At 48.9% G+C, this 24416-nt stretch overlaps 4 protein-coding genes across 4 annotated transcripts; 3 read left to right on the forward strand and 1 right to left on the reverse strand.

Annotated features, from left to right (window-relative positions):
- Window positions 1-5479: 5479 nt before the first annotated feature.
- On the forward strand, window positions 5480-6894 carry FIESC28_06964 (uncharacterized protein; the record flags this gene model as incomplete). Its single annotated transcript, XM_031161106.1, has 2 exons — window positions 5480-6697; window positions 6778-6894. The coding sequence occupies 2 exons, from the start codon at window positions 5480-5482 to the stop codon at window positions 6892-6894; spliced, it is 1335 nt and encodes a 444-aa protein (XP_031014804.1).
- Window positions 6895-13442: 6548 nt separating this feature from the next.
- FIESC28_06965 (uncharacterized protein) lies at window positions 13443-14102 on the forward strand (the record flags this gene model as incomplete). The annotated part of the gene is made up of 1 exon (XM_031161107.1): window positions 13443-14102. One exon carries the CDS (start codon window positions 13443-13445, stop codon window positions 14100-14102), a length of 660 nt encoding a protein of 219 aa, XP_031014805.1.
- A 3523-nt stretch (window positions 14103-17625) lies between these two features.
- Window positions 17626-18663, reverse strand: FIESC28_06966 (uncharacterized protein; the record flags this gene model as incomplete). Its single annotated transcript, XM_031161108.1, has 3 exons — window positions 17626-17913; window positions 18002-18136; window positions 18418-18663. The coding sequence occupies 3 exons, from the start codon at window positions 18661-18663 to the stop codon at window positions 17626-17628; spliced, it is 669 nt and encodes a 222-aa protein (XP_031014806.1).
- A 3783-nt stretch (window positions 18664-22446) lies between these two features.
- On the forward strand, window positions 22447-22919 carry FIESC28_06967 (uncharacterized protein; the record flags this gene model as incomplete). Its single annotated transcript, XM_031161109.1, has 3 exons — window positions 22447-22673; window positions 22770-22802; window positions 22853-22919. The coding sequence occupies 3 exons, from the start codon at window positions 22447-22449 to the stop codon at window positions 22917-22919; spliced, it is 327 nt and encodes a 108-aa protein (XP_031014807.1).
- Between the last annotated feature and the right edge of the window lie 1497 nt (window positions 22920-24416).

The raw sequence follows: 24416 nt of genomic DNA on the forward strand, positions 1-24416 counted from the left end.
GCTGAGCCTATCCGTCGATGGCGGCGGAAGCGCGAGGAGCGAGGGTCGGGGGACAAGGGACAAGGGAGGCCAGGGCAAGGCGCTGGCACTGGCGCTGGCGTTGGCGTTGTGCCCGGGATCCACGATGGTCTTAGAGACTAAGAGTTCTCCCCGGTCTCTCGACTAGCATTAGCCCCCCTTGTTGAATGAGCGTCAGGAGAAAAGAGAAGGGGTGTGCTACATAAGATACAGGGCAGGGGTATAAGGTGACTAGGACAGGGGGATATGGAACAGCGATCCGGTGGGAGAGAGGCCCAACCTTTTTCGATAGCTTGGTCTAACTCATGTTCCTGAGAAGATGGAAATGAACAAGGCTTCTTGATAATATGGGAATGCTTTTGCTCGTCGTTCTGTTTCTCCGCAAGGCTACCAATATACGGATACAGCCCAGACTAATGGCGATATGGAACAGGGAGATGAGACTGCTGCTTATGCTACCTATGCCGCTTACTAGAAATCACTGTCACCCCAAAGTTCTCAGCGCAACATTGAACAATTAAACCTGGGGAATGCTCAAGGGGGTCCATCATGATTGTAACTGTAAGAAAGCACGGACATTCAGATAGACAGTGAGAGAAAGAAAGAAAGAAAGAAAGACAGACAGGCAAGGCAAGGCAACCTAACATAGTAGACAGGTATCCGTAAAGAAAGGGCGTAATGACGGGTCACTGTGCAGCATGCTCGACAGGGGTATCGGAGTAATCCAATATGCGGCATGTTGGGTGTCAGAGCCTACCGTGTTATTGGATAGGAGAGCAGCTAGTAGCTTGCATTTTTGTGCTGTATCTGCAAAGATCATAAGTTACTATAGGCAATGTTAAAATAGTTGTGCTTTTGCATATGGTACATGCATACGGATACATTCGATACGATCAGCACACAGTTATCGCAGTCGGTCACAGTCATAGGCTGCTGCAAGGCTCTGCAACTGCAGCGCGGGCTTGCTCGCTGATCAGAGCCAAGACAAAGCAAATTCCCAATATTTATTTGTTGATCTACGCTCCATGCAAGTCGAACCATGGATGCGGGAGCGCAACAGGGGGCCCTGACATTCCGAGCGGGCATGGAAGCAATACGCTTGGCCTTGGCGATAATGATTCATATCGCGGTCATTGCCAATATTGACGAAATATCTGTACAATGGATATGTACGTATCCTGCAAGATGGTGAAATTGATCAATAATGTACTGTAGGTAGGTAGTATCCAGGAACACGTAGGTACGTACGTAGTATAATGGTGTTAAGAAATCTCATGTGACTAAAATGCGTTTCCTTTTTCACCCACTGGCCTTGTTACACCTGTTTAAATGTATTCTGTTCTGTTCTCTTCCTGAGACATGTTTCAAGACGACGAATGTACCTAAGATCAGCCATACCGTTGAGCCAGGGCCTTTGTATGCTGGGATAACAGGATAAGGCAAATCTTGGCAGGGGAAAAACTGGATGTGGCTTATGAGGCTCGCTCGTCGGTTTCTGACCCCTGCTGGTAGGTAAAGGTCTGAGCGGATGGTAGACATAATAGGTTACCTTTGGGTTTTCTGAGCGGTCCTTGAAGCTGTGCAACAGAGTACACAGAGTATATAACATAGTCTTTGGTGACTTTTGAAATGAAAGGAAATGAAGAAAAATAAAATAAGATAAGATATACAGATAGCATCCCTGTTGTCTTGAAGAAGAAGAGAAGCGCTAATGATGGCACTGGGGCTGCCGCTAGATGCCCGTTATCCTTCTTTTTCTCTTGATTTTGCCTCTTGTTTGCTTATTTTGGCCCCATGGCTTCAGTTCAGTTCAGTTCAGTTCAGGTACGGCATCAGTGTGCATCCATGCCAATAATCCAGAAGCCTTCATTCAGAGAAGTACAACTACCGTGAAAACCTGCACTGCACCCCAGAACTCTGGAACCATCGAGCCCTTGAGGAAAACGTTCTAGGCTCTGGGCTGGCCACTTCAGGCTCCAACTGGGACTGACCATTCCTGTACCGGACTCTCCTCCGTGAGGTTATTGGGGTTTTCTTTCTTTCCATCTTTTTCTCTTCTTTTTCTCGACTAGGCGATTCAACACGGACCTGGATTTGGATTTGAATTTGAATTCATCTAAGAATGCCCATCCTTTAACTTAGTCTCAGGTGGTCTCGGACTTGACGTCGCCTAATCGTTGGTTCCCCAACTTGGCTGTGGTCGAGAATCTCAAATTCAGGGTCCAACTTTAGCCCAAAGCCATTCGCAGCCATCTCACCCCCTTCTTGTTCTTATTCTCGTTGTTGTTCTTGTTCTTCGGAGTAGTCTAATAGGTATGTACTGTATGTATGTCGGGACCTCAGTCTTGACAACCACAAGCTTAGCAGCCAGGGGTCTGGTCTGGTCACTAGCTAGAGACCAGTGGGACCCGTCTGCAAAATTGGGAGATGAGTAAGTGACTGGGTGAGCAAAGGGAAAAAAAAAAAAAGAAAAAAAAAGGTGTTCACCTGCCACGTTGTATACGTCCACTCACACCGGAGCCAACATTCTCTTATTTTACATATTGACAACCGCTTTCTCTACCACGATAACCTGACCTAGAGACTTGGACCACACCCTAACCTGTACTGTACTGTACCATCATTCATGACAAGCATTATCTGCATTTCATCTTGTAACCACCAGGAACGCCTTCCGGGCGCCGTCCACGTTGTGCTCGACGCCTCCAGGGGTTGCAAAAGAAGCAGAGTCCAGCTGGTCGGTTTCCGCCACTGCCACAGCCGGGGTACCAGGGTTGTCTTCAACCCTCTCCCGAACAGCCAGCACAAGCCAACAAGAGTGACCGTCAGCCCGCACCTGGAACTGTATTTCTTTGCATCGAGAAGTTGGCCAGTCTAGCCATCCCCGGACTTGCAAGACGATATCTGTTTTCAGCACATCAAACTAGGCCCGTTGTACAACGGAACAACCCGAGAACCAAGACTAACTGGTAACCAGAGCTACAAAGGGAACCCCGTAGGAAGAGAAGCAATAGAAAGAGAAAGAAAGGAACAAACTGACAAACAAACGAGCAGAGCATCTGGAAAGAGAACCATCCTAGCACAGAGTGGTATTCTCTGGGAGCGATTTACGTGCCATCAGCCCAGAGCGGCCATCAGCCGCTTTCCCACCCCCTGGTTCCCGATCTGGCCCAAGCCACGCAGTGAAAAGTAGGGACGGGGATGGAGATCCCGTGTGCCAGAGCAAAGTAGACGAAGATCAACAAGGACAGACAGCCAACTAGATTCAACGGAAGAGAAGGCTGGGAACTTGATCCATGGTTTTTTGCTGACCTGCTTGGTTGGCTATCTTTGATGTCTGGTTATCGTGAAGCGCAAAAGTATATGTCTACATTCGGCCAATGGTGCCAAGGTCGGTTGTTGCTGGGTCGCGGCATCGCTGTTTTTGCACAGCATTTGTACGGCGAGTGCGGTACTTTGGTATTCACTATGTGGTAGGTATAGGTAGGTGGTGAGAACACTTGTCTTTTCTGCTTACGTCTCATGCTAGCAGGCTTAGTATGTGGTACTTTGGCTCAGCGTTTGCACAGTGACCTCGTTACCTCTTGTCTCCCCAGCCTGACAGAAGAGAAGAGCAGAGCAGAGCAGAGCAGAGCATAACCTAACTAGCACAATTGCTTCTGAAGACGTGGTTTGTGTCTTCAATTGAATTGAATGTCTCGCACCCCAATTGGCTTGTGTCCACACCTGCAGAATGCAGACATATCCCACCCCTCCCCCATGTCAGTCTAGGCGCCACCCCTGTTCTTGGTTCCGGCTCCAGGTCCGGCCTACTGGTGGTACAGTACCATCATCTGTACAGGTACCTAGGCCGCTAAGTACCTGCCGCACTAAGGTAGACGACCTACCAGGACTACTGTGCCTATGTATGTGTGCGTGTTGGTAAGTCCCCTCTCCTGCATTGTCAGTCCAGTCTTCCAGCTGCCAATGCGTAAAATGGTGGGCATCCTCGTCTAGAGAGATGACTGCAGTTAGCACCTTGGGAACTAAGGATGCGGTAATGGATACTATCGATGTATAAGAGTCGTGTCCAAGGAACTGTTGTCATTGACTGTCGTCAAGTCCCCGCCTCGTTCCTTTTTTGCCGTTTAGACTTTGGGACTGCACATGCAGTAAGGCAGGCAGTCAGTCAGTCCCTCTTGCTCTCGATATGGTTCCATGAACTGCTGCGTAGGCAGTACGTATTCTGTACATACAGTATCTTAGTACCTAGGTAGGTAGGTAGGTAGGTAGGTACCGAGTACTAAGCTCCATCAGAGAGCTGGAAATCTGTCTTAGTACGGAGACCAACAACTAGACTAGACCCATGATTCTCTTTCAGCCCTCCCACACTAGTCGACTTTAGTGCCTGGCGTCCTGTCCTGAGAGATCCCGTCTTGAGAGAGGAACTAGCAAGGGTGCTAAACCCAGAAGGATGCCAAGGCGAGAAGCTACGTTCAGAGCAGTTGGGGGGGAGAGCCTGCTCTAGCCTGAGAGATGGTTTAGTCTCGCTTTGTTTTAGCTGAGTTTGCTTCCCAGAGTAAGAGTAGGTACATACAGTACTGTAAGTACGTACAGTTAGGTCTTTCCTTTGACCCAACGCTGGTCTCTGCGCTCGTTCATTTTCATCTCGTCCTATTCGTGTTGCTGTTGGTGCTGGGACTGGGACTGGGACTGGTACTGGCACTGGCACTGGTGTCGGGTGTGTAAGTAACAGAGCTGTGCAGATACCCTACCTTGTGCATCGAGGCAAGAGCCCAGAAGCCACTATGAGCAGAGAAACCTTATTGACAGCTTGTGGGTATTCCATTGACGACACCCCGAAAAGACCACCCCAGTTGACCCCATCCCATTATCCCGATCCAAACTTCTACATACGTACATGCATCGTGACTACCTTACCTTGCTCCAGAGCTGTTCATTCATCTACCTCGACCCTCCTCCGTTTTTCAGCTCCTTCCTTTCCCCTCCTTTCTACCTTCCCAACCAAATATCCATCCATCCTCAACATTGCTTCGACTTGTCTTGCTTGCCCTATCTCGTCAGTGGCATTGCACTGCCTGTTGCCTACCGTCTTTTGTCCCCATCGGCCTCTTTTCTTGGAGCGCCTTTCGGCCTTACCTTGAATTACGGTTAACAACATCCGATAACTGTATACGCATGACAAGTTTTGAACGCCTCGGATCCATATAGCAACCGACACGACGCCTCTTCGAATGCTTTAAAGCGCCGCCTTTCCGTGGCTTTGTGACTCAACTCAATTTCTGTCGAATTTTCATCCAAACAACTGTTTGAGTTCGGGACTTGGACAACCCAATCGATTGAACTTTGTCTGTCTTATATCAGAGTTCTCAAGATTGAGGGGGGAGAGAGAGCCGCCACTCGCATTTCGCCCGTTTCTACGACATTCCCCTGTCGCACTTCCTATATCTAACAACTAAGGATGGAGGCTACAAGCTTCTCATCCAGGCGCCCAGCCGCGAACGCACTTCCCGCCTTCTCTCTGCCACCTCCAAATGCAGATGTTCCAAGTATGAACAGATATCCCTTCCACCCTTCCCTGGCAGGAAGCCAGTCAGAGTCCATCCACAACTCCCGTGAAGCCGACTCGGTTGGATATTCCTATGCGCCGTCTTTTTCCCCCCTCCCCGGCTCCTACCCTGATCGCCGTATTTCATCGTCGCCTAGTGTTCTGACCCCTTCGCCAGGAGCCAGCGATGGTCTGAGTCCCAGTATCTCCAGTGTCAACACGGGCAGCTCCCAGGGTTCTCAAGCACACGGTGGGATGTATCCGTACAACAATCTCGGAGGTAGCTGGTCCGCGCCAGGCAACTCTTCCTATACGGTCAGTTCAGCAACCCAGGCCGCGCCGTCTCTTGGTCAGCAGCATTTCGGTGTACGAAGCCAGTCTCTTTACGGCCAGGGTTCCGGAATACATCAGTACAACCACCCACGAAGCTCCCAGTCGCCAGCTACCGGAGGTGAAGGTCTCCCAGCGCCTCCCTTTGATCAAGTGCATCATCCTTTCCAGACCTCGGTCTCAGGGGGAGGCGGCCAGACCACTCCACCAGGTCTATCGACATCTCAGCAATCCCAGAGTGCAATTCTGACTTCGCAGAACTCGGTTTCTACCCAACCTCCGACTCCTTCAGGTGTATCGGCACATGCAGACGCGTACACGCATTCGAGACCCCCGAGTACGCCAAGCTATTACACAGCTTCCTCTGCACCTCAGACGTCAAACTTCTCAGCATATCCGCCTCCTCAGCCTTCACCAACCCATCACTCACCCCCGGGTCATGGGCCTGTTCCCCGTGGGCTGGGATCGGCTGGCATGGCACCTCCTAATGCTTATCGACACTATCCTCCCTACCAGCCTCTTCCGAACATGGGTGGATCAGCCATCATGTCAAACATTCACCAGCCCGGAGGTCAAATGTCGATGATACCGGGAATGGGTGTACCTTCGTATTCACCCATGATGTATGGTGGACATGGCCAGCCTCCTCCCCAGTCGGAACGTCCTTTCAAGTGCGATCAATGCAATCAATCGTTCAGCCGCAACCATGATCTGAAGCGACACAAGAGAATCCATCTGGCTGTGAAGCCCTTCCCTTGCACTTTCTGCAGCAAGAGTTTCTCCCGCAAAGATGCATTAAAGGTAAGCAATATTTGAGATCTAGAGATCCTTGGTTTCAACTTATTACCAGTATTGTGAGCACCTACTAACTCTTGGCATAGAGGCACCGACTCGTCAAGGGCTGTGAAAGCAAGGCCAACGAGGCGAAGGACGGAGACAGCAACGGTGCAGATCGAAGCGGAGAGGAAAACGACCCCGATGTGAAGCGTGAACAGTAGAGAAAAAATGTTTGGGATCCATGGAACCAAGTCTTGGTTTCGAGATGAATATTACGGGCATGTTTATGATGTGTCAAAGGGATGACTATCTACCTCCGATATGAACTGCGTACAGCAACGCCCAGTCAAGGCAACCAACAACGACAAACCAAATCGCATCGCTCGAGATCGACAGACGACAGTCGACCGTTTCTTTTATTATCTTTTTTTTTTCTTTTCTTTTCTAACTTTCATATCGGCGCTACGGAGGACGGCAAGGCTCTGGGGATGGCGTCAGGGAATCAGGCAGCGAAATTATCAAGGTTGGGGTTATCGGTATCCTGTTCAACGGGATAATTATTGGTGTCCTCATAAGATCAGGAGTTTTACGGGAATTTTAGGGACCAGGCCAAAACCAGGACAGGATTACGTCTCGGTATTGTTGTTAAGCAAGGGTGTTAACGGAACTGGTTTCGGGTATTATTGTACACCAGTTACAATATCAGCTTTACCAAAAAGATTGTACAAAGGGGTCTCTAGGAAGGAAGGAAAGGGAACAAAGGGACGTCACATGAACGGAACAGAGAGGACAGGAAAGGTTGAAGGTGGTTATGAAGTGGTGAAGTTAATCCAGACTCTTCATGGCATCCCATATTTATCGTTTTGTATCTAGACTCGCTCCATATTCCAACAGAACAGGGCAAAACCGTGTCTGCCTATGCAATTGAATATCTCTTTCTCAGCTATGACCAAACTTGTCAAAATATGGACGCATCCTGGACACACCAGCCTGCGCTGGTCCACGCGAAAACGGGCTGGCCGGTGGTCCCAATCGTGTTTTGTTGTGTAATGTAAGCAATTTAAGCTATTGAATATGATGAGTTCCGGAGTGGGAATGGTTTGACCGAATGCTCGCGCTGATTGATGTTGGCGCTGGAGCTGGAACTGGAGCATTTGGCATGGAGAATTGACCAGCCAGCCACAATTGACTACTGTTATGCCTATTAAAGACGTGCAGTAGTGGAAAGCGAGTTTACCTCTAGCCAATCCCAACGCGCAAAGAAAACATCTACCAGTGCAGATTCCCCTCTAGCCAAAAGTCTGAGTGTTGAGGCGATTGGATACTGAATGCAAGGAGATACCCGAGGACTCCAGATGGGTCTAGATTCAACGACTGACATGAACGTACCAGAGTATGTTACGTACTGTATCGGTATCGCACTGATGATGATGATATGGTCCAACATATGAATTGAGTTACGGCTCTAAAAGTTTACCCTGTTTATTGAGGTGGTTGGTAGTTGAGTCGACAAGAGCTCCATGTAGGTCTTGTCACCTCGCTCAAGCTGACCAACATTTCGGTGGTTGAAACATGCAATGTAAGAAAAGTCGTATTGATTTCTCGTATAGAAGAAAGGGAAGAAGAAAATGTGAGAATGTGCTTGGTATGTATTCCGGAGTTGTTCTTCCACTCTGCTTCAATAGCGCACCACTCGCATGGAGACATGAAACAATCATCAATGCACCTCCTAGTCCCGCTGCCCACACTGTAACCACCTGGTTCTAAGGTGCATATAGTTTCTTTTTATTGTTGCTGATGTATCCATTCGTACGGTATCCGTAATCAAGGCTTATTTTGTTCATGGTGCACTCCCAGACCCTCCCAATCCAATATCAGTGACAGTCCGTCATCTTGGTATCAAGGGGAACGAGACCCCTGAAGCCCAGCTTAACATTAACAGCCCTCCATTGCACCGAGGAGCCAGGCCAGGGTTTCTAGAGACACCCAATACTGAAACTAGCGCTATGTTTTCTGGCCTCAGCAAGTCCGAGGCTGAAAATAACTTGGCTGTTTTAGAAACAAAGTAATAAAGGAAGCGAGGTACTTCCCAATGTGTCGGGCAACAATTTAAACGCCATTCAGCAACTACCCAGGGAGGTTGGGATCTGAAAAGAAGTGGTGGTTCTAACTGGTAACAGCACACAACTAAGCAGCCTAACGCCGAAGCCGAAGCCAGAGAACCGTTCTGATCCAGAATGTCATTGAAAACCCGGCGATGGATTTAACAAAGAACAGTCAAGGAGAAAGTAATCCCTGTGGAACTTGGGCAGAAGCAGTAAGATTTGGGGACTTTTCCCGACCAAGAATGAAAGAACAAGAGCATTGCATGTCCTGTGCTTTGACAGTGTTTGTGTCCTTGGCTGATAGAGAGGTTTCCATGGAATTATCCTTGCATTTTCACTTGAATATCTCCCATGAGGCTTGATGATGGGAATCCCTTCACCCCTCGTGCTCTTTTGCGTCCCAATTTATCACTGAGCCATCCTGCTCTCGATTCGATAGAACAACACTCCGAGGTAGATTAAAGTTGGTGGTAGGACAATTCGGTAACGTTGCCACCTAATGTGCATGCATCCTCAGCTAGGTTCCGCTGGATTCGAGGCGTCAGACGAGGCAGAAACGTCAAACCTGCCAGCTGGGACAGGGCGCAGTGTACTCTACACTCCGTATTGTACTGTAACCCGTAGGTCGTGTGGCTCCATAAGTCAACTTGGGGATTCAATATAGAACCACCACTACTGGGTATTGTAGAAGATTGCCACCTGGTTATCGACATCAAGATCAAGTGCATGTCTTGATAATTGCCCTATTCCGAATCTGATTAAGCACTTGCTCATCTTTCTATGCCCATGAGGCCCTTATGAGACAAGAGTTCGTGCTGCGGCGTTTGCGTATACGGGGAAGTGCACGAGTGCGAAGCCGAGGGTGGGCACCACAAGACCTGGACCTGGAACTAGAGCCTGGAGCGGCGCGCAGTAAGCAAGAGAGATGATTAGAGTATGTGGGAGGCAAAAAACCCGGTCGGTAGGTTACAAGGAGGGGGGCCAGAAGAGGCGCCCGCCAGCGGGAGTGGATGAGCTTTGTGGAAGTGTAGGTAGAGAATACAGTATAGGTAGGGTGTGGCTTTCACCCCTAGTACCTGTCTTGCCTCTTGTAGGAGAAACGAAACATTACATATGGCCGAGCTTGACTTTGGCTTGGAAACCAGGGCGTGATCTAACCGCTGAGATCGCATTGGCATGAAATGGGACGATGTGGTTCCAGCCAGCCAGCCACACATCTGGCCTGGCGTTAGCCCAGGGCTGAAGGTCTGTGACCCCATCATCTCGCTATCCATATTGGATAATTCTGTACGTACACGATCTTCAACAGGGCCCAGGTTCAAACATCAACACCCACAGCGTGGGCAAGGTTCCAGATACCGGAGGATAAGGTCTAGCCATGGTTCTCGAGTCTACTTCCAAGGCACGGACCTGGGCCTTGAAGAGACGGAACCCCCAATCTTCACTTGTATTCGCAGTGACATTCTGAATACAGATAATTAATGTGAAGACGGGGCATCGAAGGGTCTTAAGGGGTCTTGGAAAGGAATGGGGACCGATATATCAGCTCATCGCTTCATTTTCGACCCCTGAGGCGATCTGGACTTGATCCGACTCTTTGTGTTGCACTAATGAAGCTGGGTCGTTCTAGCAATACGACAGACTGCACTTTTTGTCTGTCAGAAGTATCTCATCCGCTTGTCAGTTACCAAAGACTTGACTTGCCTTGACCCCCGTCAGCTCATCCGTTCCCGAGGACATGTCTCCTATGTGTTTGAGTCGACGGGCATGTTAGGTTATAGGTGGACACCAGTCAACTCATCCATAGACAGAGCTTGGCGTCAAGAGGAGATGTTTTCACTTCAACCACATGGAGAATCGCCACGTCTCTCTCCCCTGTTCCAACATCTCAGGGCTTCGTATCCTTGCTGGTACGCCAGCAAGATCCATGAGCTGAACTGGGCAAGTACTCAGCAGTTGCAGATCCTCCTTCTTCAACATGTCTCTTCAGAGGTGTTGTAACAGAGAGTGCAGCCATCCTCTTTCACATCTTGCCTTTCCCGATTGGTTCATCCAATAGCCCCTGCTCTACCAAAATATATGCAACTCTGTATCTTTATGTATGTCTGTGATGAAGGCAGGTGACTCGTTCGTAGCTAGGCCATCTTGCAGTAGTCATTACTTGGTGGTTGCGAGCAATATTGTCACCACTGACTCGAACAACTGGAGTAAGAAGGCCTACGTGATGCTCGGTTGGCGACTACAACTTTCATGGTGTTTAGGTTCACTATTGCAGTATTTCATAGATGTCTATATTGCCATATCGCTCACGGTTCATTCAATGGCCGGTCCATTCCGAGCCCTGTCGCATGCAGTCTCCCGTCCATATAGTATATCAAGACCAGACCATGAGATTTATGCAGTCTACCGACCATTTATTACCCGTACGCTGTGTTAGTTACGGAAACAAATATCCCGCCCCTGGTATTGCGGGAGCTGAGCAATGACCGCGGGTAGTTTGTGTAACACAACGCTCGAGTCCACGGGAAGAGGCATCGAGGGGGTGTGATAGATGGTCCAGGTACCTACAGGGTCGCTTGGAATGATATTGGTAATACTTTTGCTATTGAAGAATATTTGTGCTCCATGCGTTGTTTCCTCAATAAAATTCTCGACCCGTATATCAACAAATGACTGCCACCTTTGTGTAACAGCCACCAACTTGTGCCATGAGGCCAGACAAAAGCATTGGAGGGTCGCTACGGTATTCATTGATGGGTGGGATATTTCATGGTAACATAATCACTGGAGATATTGCACGAATGTATGTTACTGGCATAGTCTGGTCGTTGCTAGGATATCTTGCGAGACGCCGACCTGCTTCTACTCGAACTACCCAGCAAGTATCATAGACCAAACGCAGATATAAGCAGACATCAGAGTCTAACGATACGGAACTGATCTATCCTACGACCACGGGCGAGTATATCGCAAGGTACATCTCGGTTCTACTGCATTGCCTATGTCGTCTCCCGACTGGTTCAATTACCATTATTCGACCCTCCTTAGATACTGCAAGTTGACGACAACATATACAACTGCAGAAACTGTCAGTGTCAGACTATTACACTGCGTACTGCCTAGTATTGTAGTCTATCTCGACGCGATTGACATCGTGGATCACAAGCATACAGTCCTTTTAGAAGTGTTATGAACAGCACTTCACTCGTGTTGAGATTATCGTCCGCCCCAAGTCGTACAAAGATATAATATCAAAGGGTCAGAAACCCATAAAAGCGAGTGGTCAATGTGCACTCAGAAGAAGTAAATTGGCAGTGAGACTCCGGGGCCTCTTGTCTAAGTGCCTATGCTGCTGCCGAAGCACAGTTGTCCAACTTTCGACTCGGGACGTCGCGCATGGCACATATACCAGAGGCTACTTTTTGTTCTTTCCTATTCGTTTCAAAATACCCAACGCTAGGTATATCTCGAGTCTAAAATCAGTATTCCTATGCTAGAATATAGGAAGTCTTTGTGTTGGCTCCCTCAAGGCCCTTGTGCGCAATATGAACCTGGGCTTCAACGAGTCTTCATCTCAGGATACATCGATCATTATGCAGTGTCTTTGTGACCAGAGGCTTCTCACTGCGCCGTCTCGATGTAACAACTCTAGAAGCGTCTGCAGGGTTAGTTTCATGATTAGTGGCTCTTATGAAGCCCGAGCGAGCAGGTGTAAACAGTTTCTGGAACTGGTAGCCCTTGTGCGTAGAAAGACGTCTGCTACCTCAATGAGTGTATGTGAAGATGAGTTCTCATGTCGTCGTGTCATACTCAAAGAGAGGGCAAACATATACAAGTCAAACTATCCCATGTTACCATACAAAAGCAATCACTACAGATGGGTGGAAGTGGTCGGAACCTCCAACAGCCAGTTTGATCAAGGTTTCGTGGGGAGTTACAAGATGGAAATGGAATTGAACTCCCTTATTTATGTCTAGTCTGCCGGGAGGATTGCTTTTTTACGGGGTAGGTCAGATAAGCATACATTAAGCTTTTAAAATCATGTACTGCGATGCAACGTAGGTGAAACTGATCGGCTCTTTGGTGATTCCCCTGAGAGTACGGATACTTGCAAGTGATGCCATTCCCATGCCGGCGCTCTATGATTGGAATCACGACCCAAGCTCTGGATTCTAAGTCGAATCTTCTGTCGGCAGTGGCCTTGGAATATACATAACATTGCCTCTTAATATCATCAATTGTTGGGTCATTTTTCCCTCTTCAACTGCCATGACCATATCGAGTACCAGCGTTGTTGACTCCGAGTCCTTTGCAGCGCGGGGTGTTTGGTGTTGATAGGTACATGGCACAAGTACCAGTACTTACTAACTTAGATGCACACACGGATGCAGCTCAGACCGACCAGATGAGATGAGTCTGTTTGAGCAGGAAACTCTCTCAAAACATACCCAGTTTCTTATTATTACTTTTTCCTACATCCCTAAATTTCCAAAGCTTCTATATCAAAGTGCCAACATCCGTTTGCTTGTAGTGCAACTTTCTCGATACGACCGTCCTTGTCCCTTTCCACTTCAAATCATCACTGCAACCAGAAGCCTCATTCTATACCTAACCTAGACACGCCCCTGTCAGATACTGATTTCTTCATTATTGAAACTATCAACATGAACTTCCCACGGCACGATATGCCCGGCATGGACATGGGCGGCGACTCATCCAGCTCTTCATCGCCTTCCCACTCCCACGGCTCAGGCAACATGATGACAATGGTCTTCCAAACCGAAACCCGCACACCTCTCTACGCAAGCTCCTGGACACCAGATAATGCTGGTGCTTACGCAGGAACATGCATCTTTCTTGCTGTTCTCGCCATCGTCGCGCGAGTTCTCCTTGCTCTAAAAGCCACCCAAGAAGCTCGCTGGCTTGATCGTGAAGCCGCACGCCGCTACGTCGCCGTCAATGGCAAGATTCCGTTATCAGAGCAGATAGCTGCCAACCCTGATTCGCGCCGCATGACTCTCACGGAGAATGGAGTGGAGGAGACGGTTGTTGTTGTGGAAAGGAAGAGAGCTGCCACAAGGCCATGGCGGTTCAGCGTCGATCCTGTCCGCGCATGTCTTGATACCGTGATTGTTGGCATTGGCTACCTGCTGTACGTCCTCATCCCTGGTTTTACCGTTTGCTTTCCATCTCGAATGCTAATCCTCCTTCGCAGCATGTTGGCTGTCATGACGATGAATGTCGGCTACTTTCTGTCAGTCCTGGCTGGTGTTTTCATCGGTAGCCTAGCAGTCGGTCGGTACACTACAGCAGTCGAGCATTAAATACATTCGCCGTTGTCGCACAGCCACTGAAATTGGGAGTCTGGAATTATGAGCGATGTTTCTACTGGCGTTCTGGTTGCTGTTCTGCGTGGAAGGGTCGAGCGGTTAAGATGGTACCACAACAGTGTGTACTCGCCAAGAAGGGAAATTTAAGAAGCTTAAGTTCTATATTAATTTGTCGTATTTGGGGCCTCATTTATTGCTTTCTTTATCGAGTTATCACTCCTTGTGAAGCTTGGGGTTCGGGTTCAGCACTGACAAGTAGGTAGGTAGCTCAGGTACCGGTACCTGGCGGGGTTTAGAATCAGAAAACCTTCTCAAACCTGCTCACCAAAACCGAATGCCAGACTATGCCAAAATAGGGCACCCATCCATCCATATCTTATCTTTAACATCACCTTATCAATCAGTTTACTCTAATGTGGGAAGAGAGTCAAGATGGATGTTTGTATCACTTCCCTTCCCTTCTGACCACAATCGAACCCAGGTCGTCCTCCTACGTTGATTTGATGAGAAACCTTTTTGGCTATCGGCAGGCCTAGGTGTTCTCTTTCTTGATAGGTAATAGTATAGAACTCCCTTTGGTGTTTCGTCCATTGCCACGCGCCTCCATCTCTTTAAACGCTTAAGAATGAAGAGTCACAAACATCAGTTCTTGACTATTTGTTTGATCAGGCGGGTGAATCGAGCTTTTGATAGTGCTTAAGCATTCGATATATACACCTACCGTGAAGGAATACGGGACTTGGCCTGCAAAAATTGCAAGTGACAGCTACAACTGTTATAATTCCGGGATGTCTGGAGCCCTAGGGAAGCCCACGATATGTTTCCTTTCTCAATTATAAGAGAGAAGCCTTTGTTCCAACCCAAGTTTGATATCGCACTGCCTCGGCACCAGACTTCCAGAGCAACGTCCAGATATTTTATAAAGTGCGACTCCGAAGACTAGACACCATACCTTTAGGCCAGCCACGTAATAGCTAACCCACGGACAAGCAGTCACCTGTTTCGTAAATACATACTTACCTACAGAAAAAATCTAGACACAATGGGCATAATGACTAACAAATGGCATGGCGATAAGGGCGCCGACTGCAGGCTCCTATTGTGGAGTTTGGGAGGTGAGGGCTACCTTAACCACCTAACCGTATCACAACGTCGAGGTACCTAGGCTTTTGCAGTTGGTAAGTTCCTGGTTATTAATCATATACCAACTTGAGCTGATGAGATTCATCGGCATCAACCATAATTCGGCGAGCTCGACAGGGTTTCCTGTTCGTGGGGGCGGAGGTGATAATGATGACGATATGGAAAGGGCTAGGTAATCAACTTGGTTCTCAGCGCCTATGAGATTGGACAAAGGTGGTAAATCTTGCATAATTTATTCAGAAGTACACTGTAGTGTTACCCAAGTCGAAATGTCCTTTGAGTGTCCTGGTCATGTAATGGCAAAACTCAAACTAGTCTAGGAGGTAGATATCTCCGGTAAACTTCCCTCAAGGGTCGGTATCGTAATCTTGAAAGATCATGTAGAGAACTCAGCTGCCAAATTCACTTTCCAAGCCGTTAAAGGCAATTCCACTCGTTCCTTGACTTCTTTCGCGCTCGATCTACCTACACAGGTCAAAGTGCTCAACACTCTATGCTTTGACGACAAACTGTGACAACGACAAAGAACAAAGAGACATACAAATCTAGTGGATGAATGGAAAGCCCTAGGTGCAATATTTGGTCCGTTTCTCAGAGTTGGCAGACTAAAATCGCAGCTTGACTGGTGAGTCGTTTGCATGTTATGGAAGCCAATCAATCCTTCGGCGTTCACAGCAGGTATAAGTGTCTGGATACTACTAGCCTCAGAAATGGCGGCGTTTCGCATGCATGCTCAAGCTAAACGGCCGATCCGTTCTCAAAGTAATACGGATCAGCGTCATCGTCTGGGGTCCTTGGAAGATTGTTGACTTTTGCTCTTGGTAACGGCTCAATGATTGAGTGGTGGCGTATACCGGCAAACACGTGCCCGAGACTATGGCGTAACGTGAACTTGGTCAAGGTTGTTCTGAGCCATGTCTCTGCCGTTAAGAGCCTTTTATCTCGAATCTAGGTAGCTTACTTATCCGTAAACCATAAGCACTTCCACGTCCTCTTCTGAATTGTCATCCCAACTAAACCCACCTGATCCCTCATCCCCACCTCAACCTCCAAAGAAGGAAAAGGCCGACCCCAAACCCCTTCTGTCGTAGGTACGGATACGCTCCCTTGTTTTCTCGCCCAGACGTCATGTAGGTAGTCTCGATCCGTTAACGCACGCACACACACACATTGCGCGCAGGAACTGAAATAAGAAAATAAATTATGACAAAAATAGTAAAGCTTTCCCGCCGACAAGCACGGATGTTTCCTTACCCTCCCTCCACGTAGCCTCCCAATCATAAGTGACCAATTCTCCCAATGTGGTAAGAGATCATTAAGTTAAGACTCACTTGAACTCTCAAAATAAACTTTTGCTCCTTATAATTCAATTGAAAAGAGAGACCCTAGACTTTTTAAAAGCAATCCGTCAACGGTGCCGGTTCGGATCGAAGCAATCACCTTGCCTAGCTACCAAAAGCAATGTAAGTCACCGATGCTTGTCGCACGCTTGGATTTGGGTAGTTGTCAAGTGGAATGCCCATCTTGGGCAAGTCCGTCAACAGCTTACAGTTCAATAAAAGATGCAGTCGCATCTTGCACACAAAAATTCAACATAGAGTTACACCCTCTCTCTCTGAAAAGCTTTCATCATGAGCAATGGGGTCATTGAAGTATACTTCACGAATTGACACTCTGCACTACGCAAAGATCGAGTGATGGAAAGAAGTGGGCATCAAGCCCTCCCGTATAAGAAGCATCCTTTGTCTCTTTTTTGGCCCATGATAGACGTCAAATCTGCATAAGGTTCCCGTTCCATAATGTTCGTGCCTTCATCCCATCCATTCCAGTGCCATCCCAAACACTCTGCAGTAATTCACAAGCCAAAATCACGCCCCTTGTACTCTTCAGTGACAACATTTGTATGCTCAAGCACGCATGCAGTACGTGCGAATGCCTTACGGCGAGATGTTCGCTGCCACAAAGTCTTTGGCCGCAAGAAACAATGATATGTAAGGCGGACCGCAAGGGGTTTTCCCAAAAACGGCCGTTTGTTTGCCAGTGGTTTCGACCCTGAAGCGCGGTGCACTCTGAGCCGTGAAGGACAAGGCTTCTGACCGCAAGCACACCGCTACCGGATGCCATTATTATAATCCAGTGAAGGGTCTTGTCCGACTTCCCTGTGGCTTAAAAGCCATGTAAATTGGAGATAAAAAGAAAAATCAAAGAGAAAATGCAGGTGGCAAATCAACACCAACCAACGCCTTTTCACCAGAACCTCACAAAACAGTTTTCATGTCGAGTGGGGACGTGCAAGGTCGAGAGGCAATGTCTCGAAAAAGCATTGAGCGCCGGGTATCAGTGACCAAAAATCAATATTCGAGGTCGGGCGTCATTACGACTGGTGATGGCTGTTGGCGGGCATACCAGGCTGGGGAGGTATGCCAGAGCCGTAGGCCTGATTTCGTTGCACGTAGCTTTGATAAGCCAAAGCTTGCTGAGGATCCATGGGCATGTTGGGCATATAGTTGTTAGGTGGCATATGAGGGTTCTGGGGCATGCCGGGTCGGTTGCCCTGAGGAGGAAGATGTTGGTTGGGGGGTTCTTCGGGAGACTCGACTTGGTCACCACCGTCAACACCGTTCTCGTTGCCTGGAGTCGGTTCGGGGGCGTTCAGGCATGCCTGGTGGAAAAGTCAGTATATATTGTACAATAAATCTGGAGCGTCCGCGTCGCAAACTGCGACAACGAACAGAGGACTTGTCGCGTACCTGAATCAAGTTCTTGCCTTCAGACTTGGTAACCAGAGGCTGGAGCTTGGGTGTCGTGAAGGTGTAAACGAGACCGGTTTCAGACACAACGAGCAGTAGCACCTGGGTGCCCGTAAGGACAGAAAGCTCGTAAGCCTATTAAGCAAGCAAAGTTAGTAACCTGTGGGTTGGATCATAGTTTGCGACAAACAGAGATGAGGGGTTGACGCAGAAGCCTGAGAAGCTCGATTTGGACGCGACATAGCACGAGGCAATATCAAGTTGTCAAAGGCTACTCCGCGCAGAAATCTCGTGTCAAAATCACGCTGGTGGCTGCGCGGTAGAGTTGAGGCGTGTTAAGCCGCGATAGATATCATCTTGGCCATTGTAACAAGCTTATGTGCAGTGAATGGAAAATTGCCAAGGTGGAAGCATACCTTCTTCATAATTCCAGCTTTACGCTTAGAAAACGTGATATGGCGACGAGACTTGTCGCTGATAAACTTGATCTCAATCTTGCGACGCTCACGGCTGCCCTTCTCGTCATCGTCGTCGTCGTCGTCGCCAGCTGAAGGACGCTGGCGCTTGATGCCACGAGACTCTGCGGCGTTGCCATTGCCAACGTTCTGCTCGTCGAGCTCAGTGGGAGAGGTCTGGTCGTGCTGATCTGTGATGTCGGCCATGGCGTCTGTCTGGAAGTTGATAATATTCTCAAATGGGCTTGGATTGAATTATCTCAAAAGAGGAAGAGCTCTTGTTTGTATTACCACGAACAATCGCGACAGAAAGAACAAAAAAAGAGTGGTGGAGATACTGCTTTGAGCGTGGTGCCGATGGATCTATACTGTATCTGGAGTGGGAGCGGAGAGAAAATGGAGGGAGCTGCGGTGCTCTGCGTTTATTGTCGCAGAAACCTGGTTGGGTATGCTCTTGCTTGTTTGCTGCTTCGAGTCTGGTCTGGGTGTGTCTGGGTTCAGGTCGGGGGGGCCTTTCCTTTTTCTGAGTGCGGGCTGTGGAGAACGTGGGTGGCGCGGACGGGAAAGAAGCGAGGCCAGGCGAGGCAAGTGCAAGTGCGCGTGTTGGAAGGGTCAGTGAGAGAGTGCAGGGGGGAGCAGAATGACAGGGGATAGATTGCTCTATGCAGACCAAGACGAGGGAATTTACCTTAAGCAAAAAGTTCCCTAGTGCTGATTGGTAGAGCTAAATGCAACCGCTGGGCACCGCATGCAATTGACGAGGCGCTTGGCCGGAAGCGGAGATGACAGTGTGTGGGGCGGTTTTCAAAAGCTTACAGCGACAAGAGTCTAGCCAGGCTAAGTCCCAGCAACTGCCAGGGTTCAGGCCGATGGGGGAGGAACATGGAGCGGGGGAATCTAAGCAGATGGGCCTTCATTTCATTCACTGTGTGAGTATTGGCGTAGCCCGATATATGGGCAGGGGATGATAAATTGCAGAGGCAGACAAAACTGCAAGGTATCCGTATTCCATCTTTTTCGCAGCGAGCATCCGATAGTACATTATCACTGTCCAGGATGCTGGGGGTAAAAGCTCGGTTTCCTTTGCTAAATTACGAGGGGTCTGCAACGTGCTAGCAGGTAGCTCCAGCAGTATGTACATACATGGAGGTAGCAAGGCAAGGTAGCAAGCTTTCTGGCCGCTGCAGCGGGACGGCTTCCAGTCTCCACGAGTGGAATGGGTGCAAGATGAGGGAGGGATGCAAGGTCCAGCTTTGACCAACCACAGTCTTCAAATTGGCCTGTCTGTTGCTGAGTTAGGGAGTCGCGATTGAATCGTCCGGTGGGTTGCTACGTGCAGCGCGCCATTCATTGCTGGTGCGACTGGGATTGCATGAGTAGACTGTGGCACGCGTATGGGTGGATTTGGTGAGAGCATGTGTGAGAAATTCCATGGGTTCTTCTACTTCGCACATGCCTGGATCCCAAAGTGTGGTATGTGAAAAAAAGCGGTTGCAAGTGTGATTTGCGAGCATCGGAGACCTGGTCCTGCGGTGTTGGAATGAAGTCGAGGAACAACATGTCCATCAGTAAGTGACTGATGTGTTGTGTCAGTGCGGATAGATACAATTCGTTCTAGCTGAGGTTCGACACAGGTGATTGACCAAGATATCCTAGACGCGCCGCCACTGCTTGAGGCTCCATGTCTCCATGTTTCCACGTTCGTTCGCTTGCGTGCATTTGCCCTTTCTGTTCGAATTGAGCAGTAACAAACAATTGGCTCATAGCCGCCGAACGAATCTGGGGAGAGCGACCGTGATCACTAACGTCATCAAGATCCGGCGATGAAACGAGGATACAAAGTGATGTTGTAGCCGTTTCTGCACACGGACTCTCCTGTGGACAATGAAAAGATCGTCGCGCCCTGGCAGAAATCCTCGTTGGTGCCATTGATTTCGTCAATCGACGCATTCATCAATGATCGAATGGAGCCGTTCGCAAACCGCTGTTATCAGCAGGGTTCCTCCGTTTCGATCTTGCTTGGTCACCGAGTTTCAACTGTTCGTCCGTCATCTCGACCAAATTCACACCGGCCAACCTCCATGCCAGGCAGAAGAGCTTTGTGGCCGATGGTAATAAGGATGGACAGGGTGGGACGTCAGTGATGACAGACTGCGCGTCTTGTGCCTGGCGGTGCCTCGTTTCGGCTTCTCAACCGTTGCCTGATGTGTCCTGTTGAAGGCGAGCATGGGAACGACGACCGTTACAACTTGTGTAAGGACATTCATGGTTATCTTCCCTTTCTGGGTTGGCACTTATTAACCTTGACTGAAGTTTTCAGTGTCATCTTTCCCAGGGGACAGAGCCTCGATAACATAGTGGACAGAGTTATGGGTTGCTGTGGGGGGAGAGGTCCACGACTCGGCCCATCGAGACAAGTACTCCACTGGCGCTGGGTTGTAATCCTCTCCGCCTGGTCATCCATCTTTGAAGCGAGTGACACAGTGTTGCCCTACCGCAAAGAGTACCGGTGCACGTACCTACAACTCGCGGAAAGATCCTGTCAACCACACACCAGACAAGAAAAAAAAAGCCCTCGGCCTTATCCAGGATATCTTGAGCCGTTGAAAGCAGTGGGCCATTCTGCGCCGCACGCATGCTCCCGCGTGATGAACCATGAGCCAGTTGCAAGCACCGAGAGAGCGCTTTCGCGCAGCGTACAGTACACTCAAAGTAGCCTGCCTACCTAAACAGGGTCGTTCTGGGAAGAAAGCGTTATTCCCAAGGTTCCTCACTGAAATGTCTGATGCTGGCGGTACGAAAACTCCCAGGTCAAACCATGATGTTTGTTTCCTATTCAGCCGCCAACCTCCCGTCTACAATCAAATCTCGACTAGTGCAGATCTGTCGCACAGTGTCCCCGTCCTCACAATCCTGGGGACCAAACTGAACACGAAGAGCGCAAATTGTTGGTCTTGGATGGACACATGGTGCTACTCCCCTGTCGCGCGTGCGTCTGCGTCTAGGCCTCGACCTGTCGCATCATCCACTTTAGCAAGTGGATCTATCTAATCAGTGGTACTTGAGAACGGTCAAAGTCAACGGATACGTATAGATGCTGCCAGCAGTTGTCGTCAACAATTGACCATACTCATCTATGTTGACCGTACAATGACTCTTGAGGGATATTCTCCCCATCGGTATAGCGTGAACGGTTTGAAGGCAACGCACAAACATTAAGGATATATGTTTGCAAATATTGACAGAGCAGACGAGATGGGGGGATCGCAGGATAGGCGGGCCTAATTCCTCGGTTCTGAACCCCTGGCTTCCAGGGTTACTTGCAGAGTTGCACATCTGCGAATATGCCGCACAGTTGCATAGACGTGATTGGCAGGGAGTCAGGGATCCTCAGAGATGGTCTTTGGATTTCAATTTTCAACACGAGCCTCGTTGACAAGCCAAACTACCTAACGAACGAACAAGCTCGCACGAAACCACCGTCGGGGTGGTGGGGCCTAGTCTAGCAGACTGACAGAGCTGAGGACAAGGACACCCAAACGCGGAGTTGTCACCCTATTTTCAAAGGCGTTGAGGGAGGTGAGAACAAAGACTGTGGAGTAGTGTACTGTACAGTGCTGTAGTTGTGCCAAACAAATTAACGGGCTTGCTAAGTTAGTTGTTGACCACGAAGCGGGGAATCTTGAAAACACCACAACAATGGCCCGGGGATTGGTGGACGAAGTCCTCGGCTCCGTCGGAGGGTGGCGGGAACGGCTTCAGGGTTTGTTTGTTCCGCGATAAGGGGGCGATTTTAGGGCGGAACAGTGCTTGACATGATGAGATGCTGTAACTTGAATTTTCGATCGAGTCGCGTCGCGTCCAACTCGGCGCTGGCCGAATGAAAGGGTGGTTGGACTCGAGCGTTAGCAAGTGACCGCGAGTTGATAAGGGTGCTGCTCAAGCAAATACTCAGATGGACCGATGCTTCTCAAATTGATCTATTCTCACATGTCAGAGAAAGTCAAGTCCAACCTCGCATTTAAGGCTGGAGGCACAGACGGAACCAGCAAGGCTTCATTCCGCAGATGGAAAGGTGCTGCAAAGCAACTCGCGAATAACCATGAACCTGATGTCCGAGATGGGACACCCAACGAGCCCTGTAGCCTGTCACGCCTGTTCTTCTTTCAGGACCTCGGGCGACTAGACTATGTTAGACCGTACGGTCAGACAGTACAGTATGTACGTAGTGCGACAGGGACAGGCGGGGAAATCTCATGCCTCGGAGCTGGACCCAGCATCCCAGCCCAGTCCCAAGCGACCTAACCATCTAGTTATCCATGGGTGCCAAACGACAACGGCGAGTGGTATGTAGCAATTAGCCCAAGTCAAAGCTTGCTGCTGGCTAAGTTCCTAGTGCCAAAGTTCTGAGCGGTCCCCTCCATGATCCATTCTCACAGACGACCGACGCTTATCTCGAATAGGAAGCTCATCAAGAATGGCACAGTGTCAGCGTGGTAGTAGATGTTTCTGGTATCAAAGTCATGTCGTTTGTGAGTAGGTAAGAATCCAAGATATTGGTTGAGGGTGTTTCCATCGATTTTGGACGTGAGTTGCAGCATTGCCGTGTTGATATCAACAGATCCATATCATTCAATTGTAATAACGAGTCTTTACTGTGGAGATGGTAGAGAGATGGACGCTTAGACCTCCTTGTCCTGTCCTGTCCTGTAAGGTGATGCTCGCTCCCTCCCCTTCTCTATGCATGCACATAGGTACTCGGGTTGTTCGAGACTCTGTCCGTAATTACTATTACTATGTATGTACTCTCACGTGCAGCATGACAGCATCAACAAGTATGCGCATGCATACCTACTGTACAATATGTATCTACACGATGCCCTCTTATTCACGCTGCCTTATTCGGCACTCGACAGTACTGTACTGTACAGCACATAATCAACAAACAAGCAAGGGCGACTGTGTGATCGCTCGATCGCTCGCGCACCGGGGATCTATGACAGCATCCTGGATACCCTCCATTGCTAAGACTTGATGTCATGCAGTTGTAACATGAGGGTTCGCCTGATTCGCCCCGACCATGAAGCTGCAGGATAGCTCTCATGACAATGGATATCTTCTCCAAGTAATCGGAGATGAAGCAGGTTATCCCATGTTCCTAAATACTGTACTGTAGTTGTGACTTGTAGGGGGCGCCTACATCAGTTGTCCGCAAATGGTAATTGTTGCATGGCGATAGCATCATTCAATATAATCATTAGATATCAGTGTGGTCTCTACAAAGTAACGACAACGTTGTCAGAATAGAATTGACATGTGGCTCAATGCCAGCTAACACAAGTATGATGAACGATGAACGATGTATGAACCATCCCTCAAGGGGTTGGGTTGGTTCTCTGATCTGATAATTATCTCCATCTTTAACACGATTAACTTAAGCTCGTCTGACCTAGCGGCAAGCTAGGGTTTGCACCCGCACATTGCAACAGTGAAGGTGCAGTAAGACTATCCCTCCGTGAACCTTTCCTCAAATCGCTAGGCCCTAGCCTCAAGACGTTGAGCCTCTGCCAACTACCGAAATGACTGAGTGAGTGACCGTTATATATCCGTCTAGATGAAATTTAGTGTGTGTGTGTGTGCCTAGATAGTAGCGAAACGTGTCAATGATCCGAAACGTCGCAGATCTTGTCAAAAGAAACAAAGTCACGCCATAAATCATCCGAGAATTATAACTTGGACAGTCCGCTGCCTCGAAATTTCTTGCATTTCGACTCCTTTTCCAGTGGCTCTGTCATTAACTTTTGAACATGAGCCACGTTGGCCACCCGCTGCCGAGTCTCGAGTTTCTTGGCTCCAACGGCCAGTGTCCCAAAGGGGGCATTCAACCACCAATCTCGGCTCTCTGATTGGACACCGCCCCTCACAAGGGGGCTATAGGCCCATAGCACAAGGGGGCCTAT

The sequence above is a fragment of the Fusarium coffeatum genome, assembly GCF_003316985.1.
Source record: "Fusarium coffeatum strain FIESC_28 chromosome Unknown BRIP53273_contig_150, whole genome shotgun sequence".
NCBI classification, from domain to species: domain Eukaryota; kingdom Fungi; phylum Ascomycota; class Sordariomycetes; order Hypocreales; family Nectriaceae; genus Fusarium; species Fusarium coffeatum.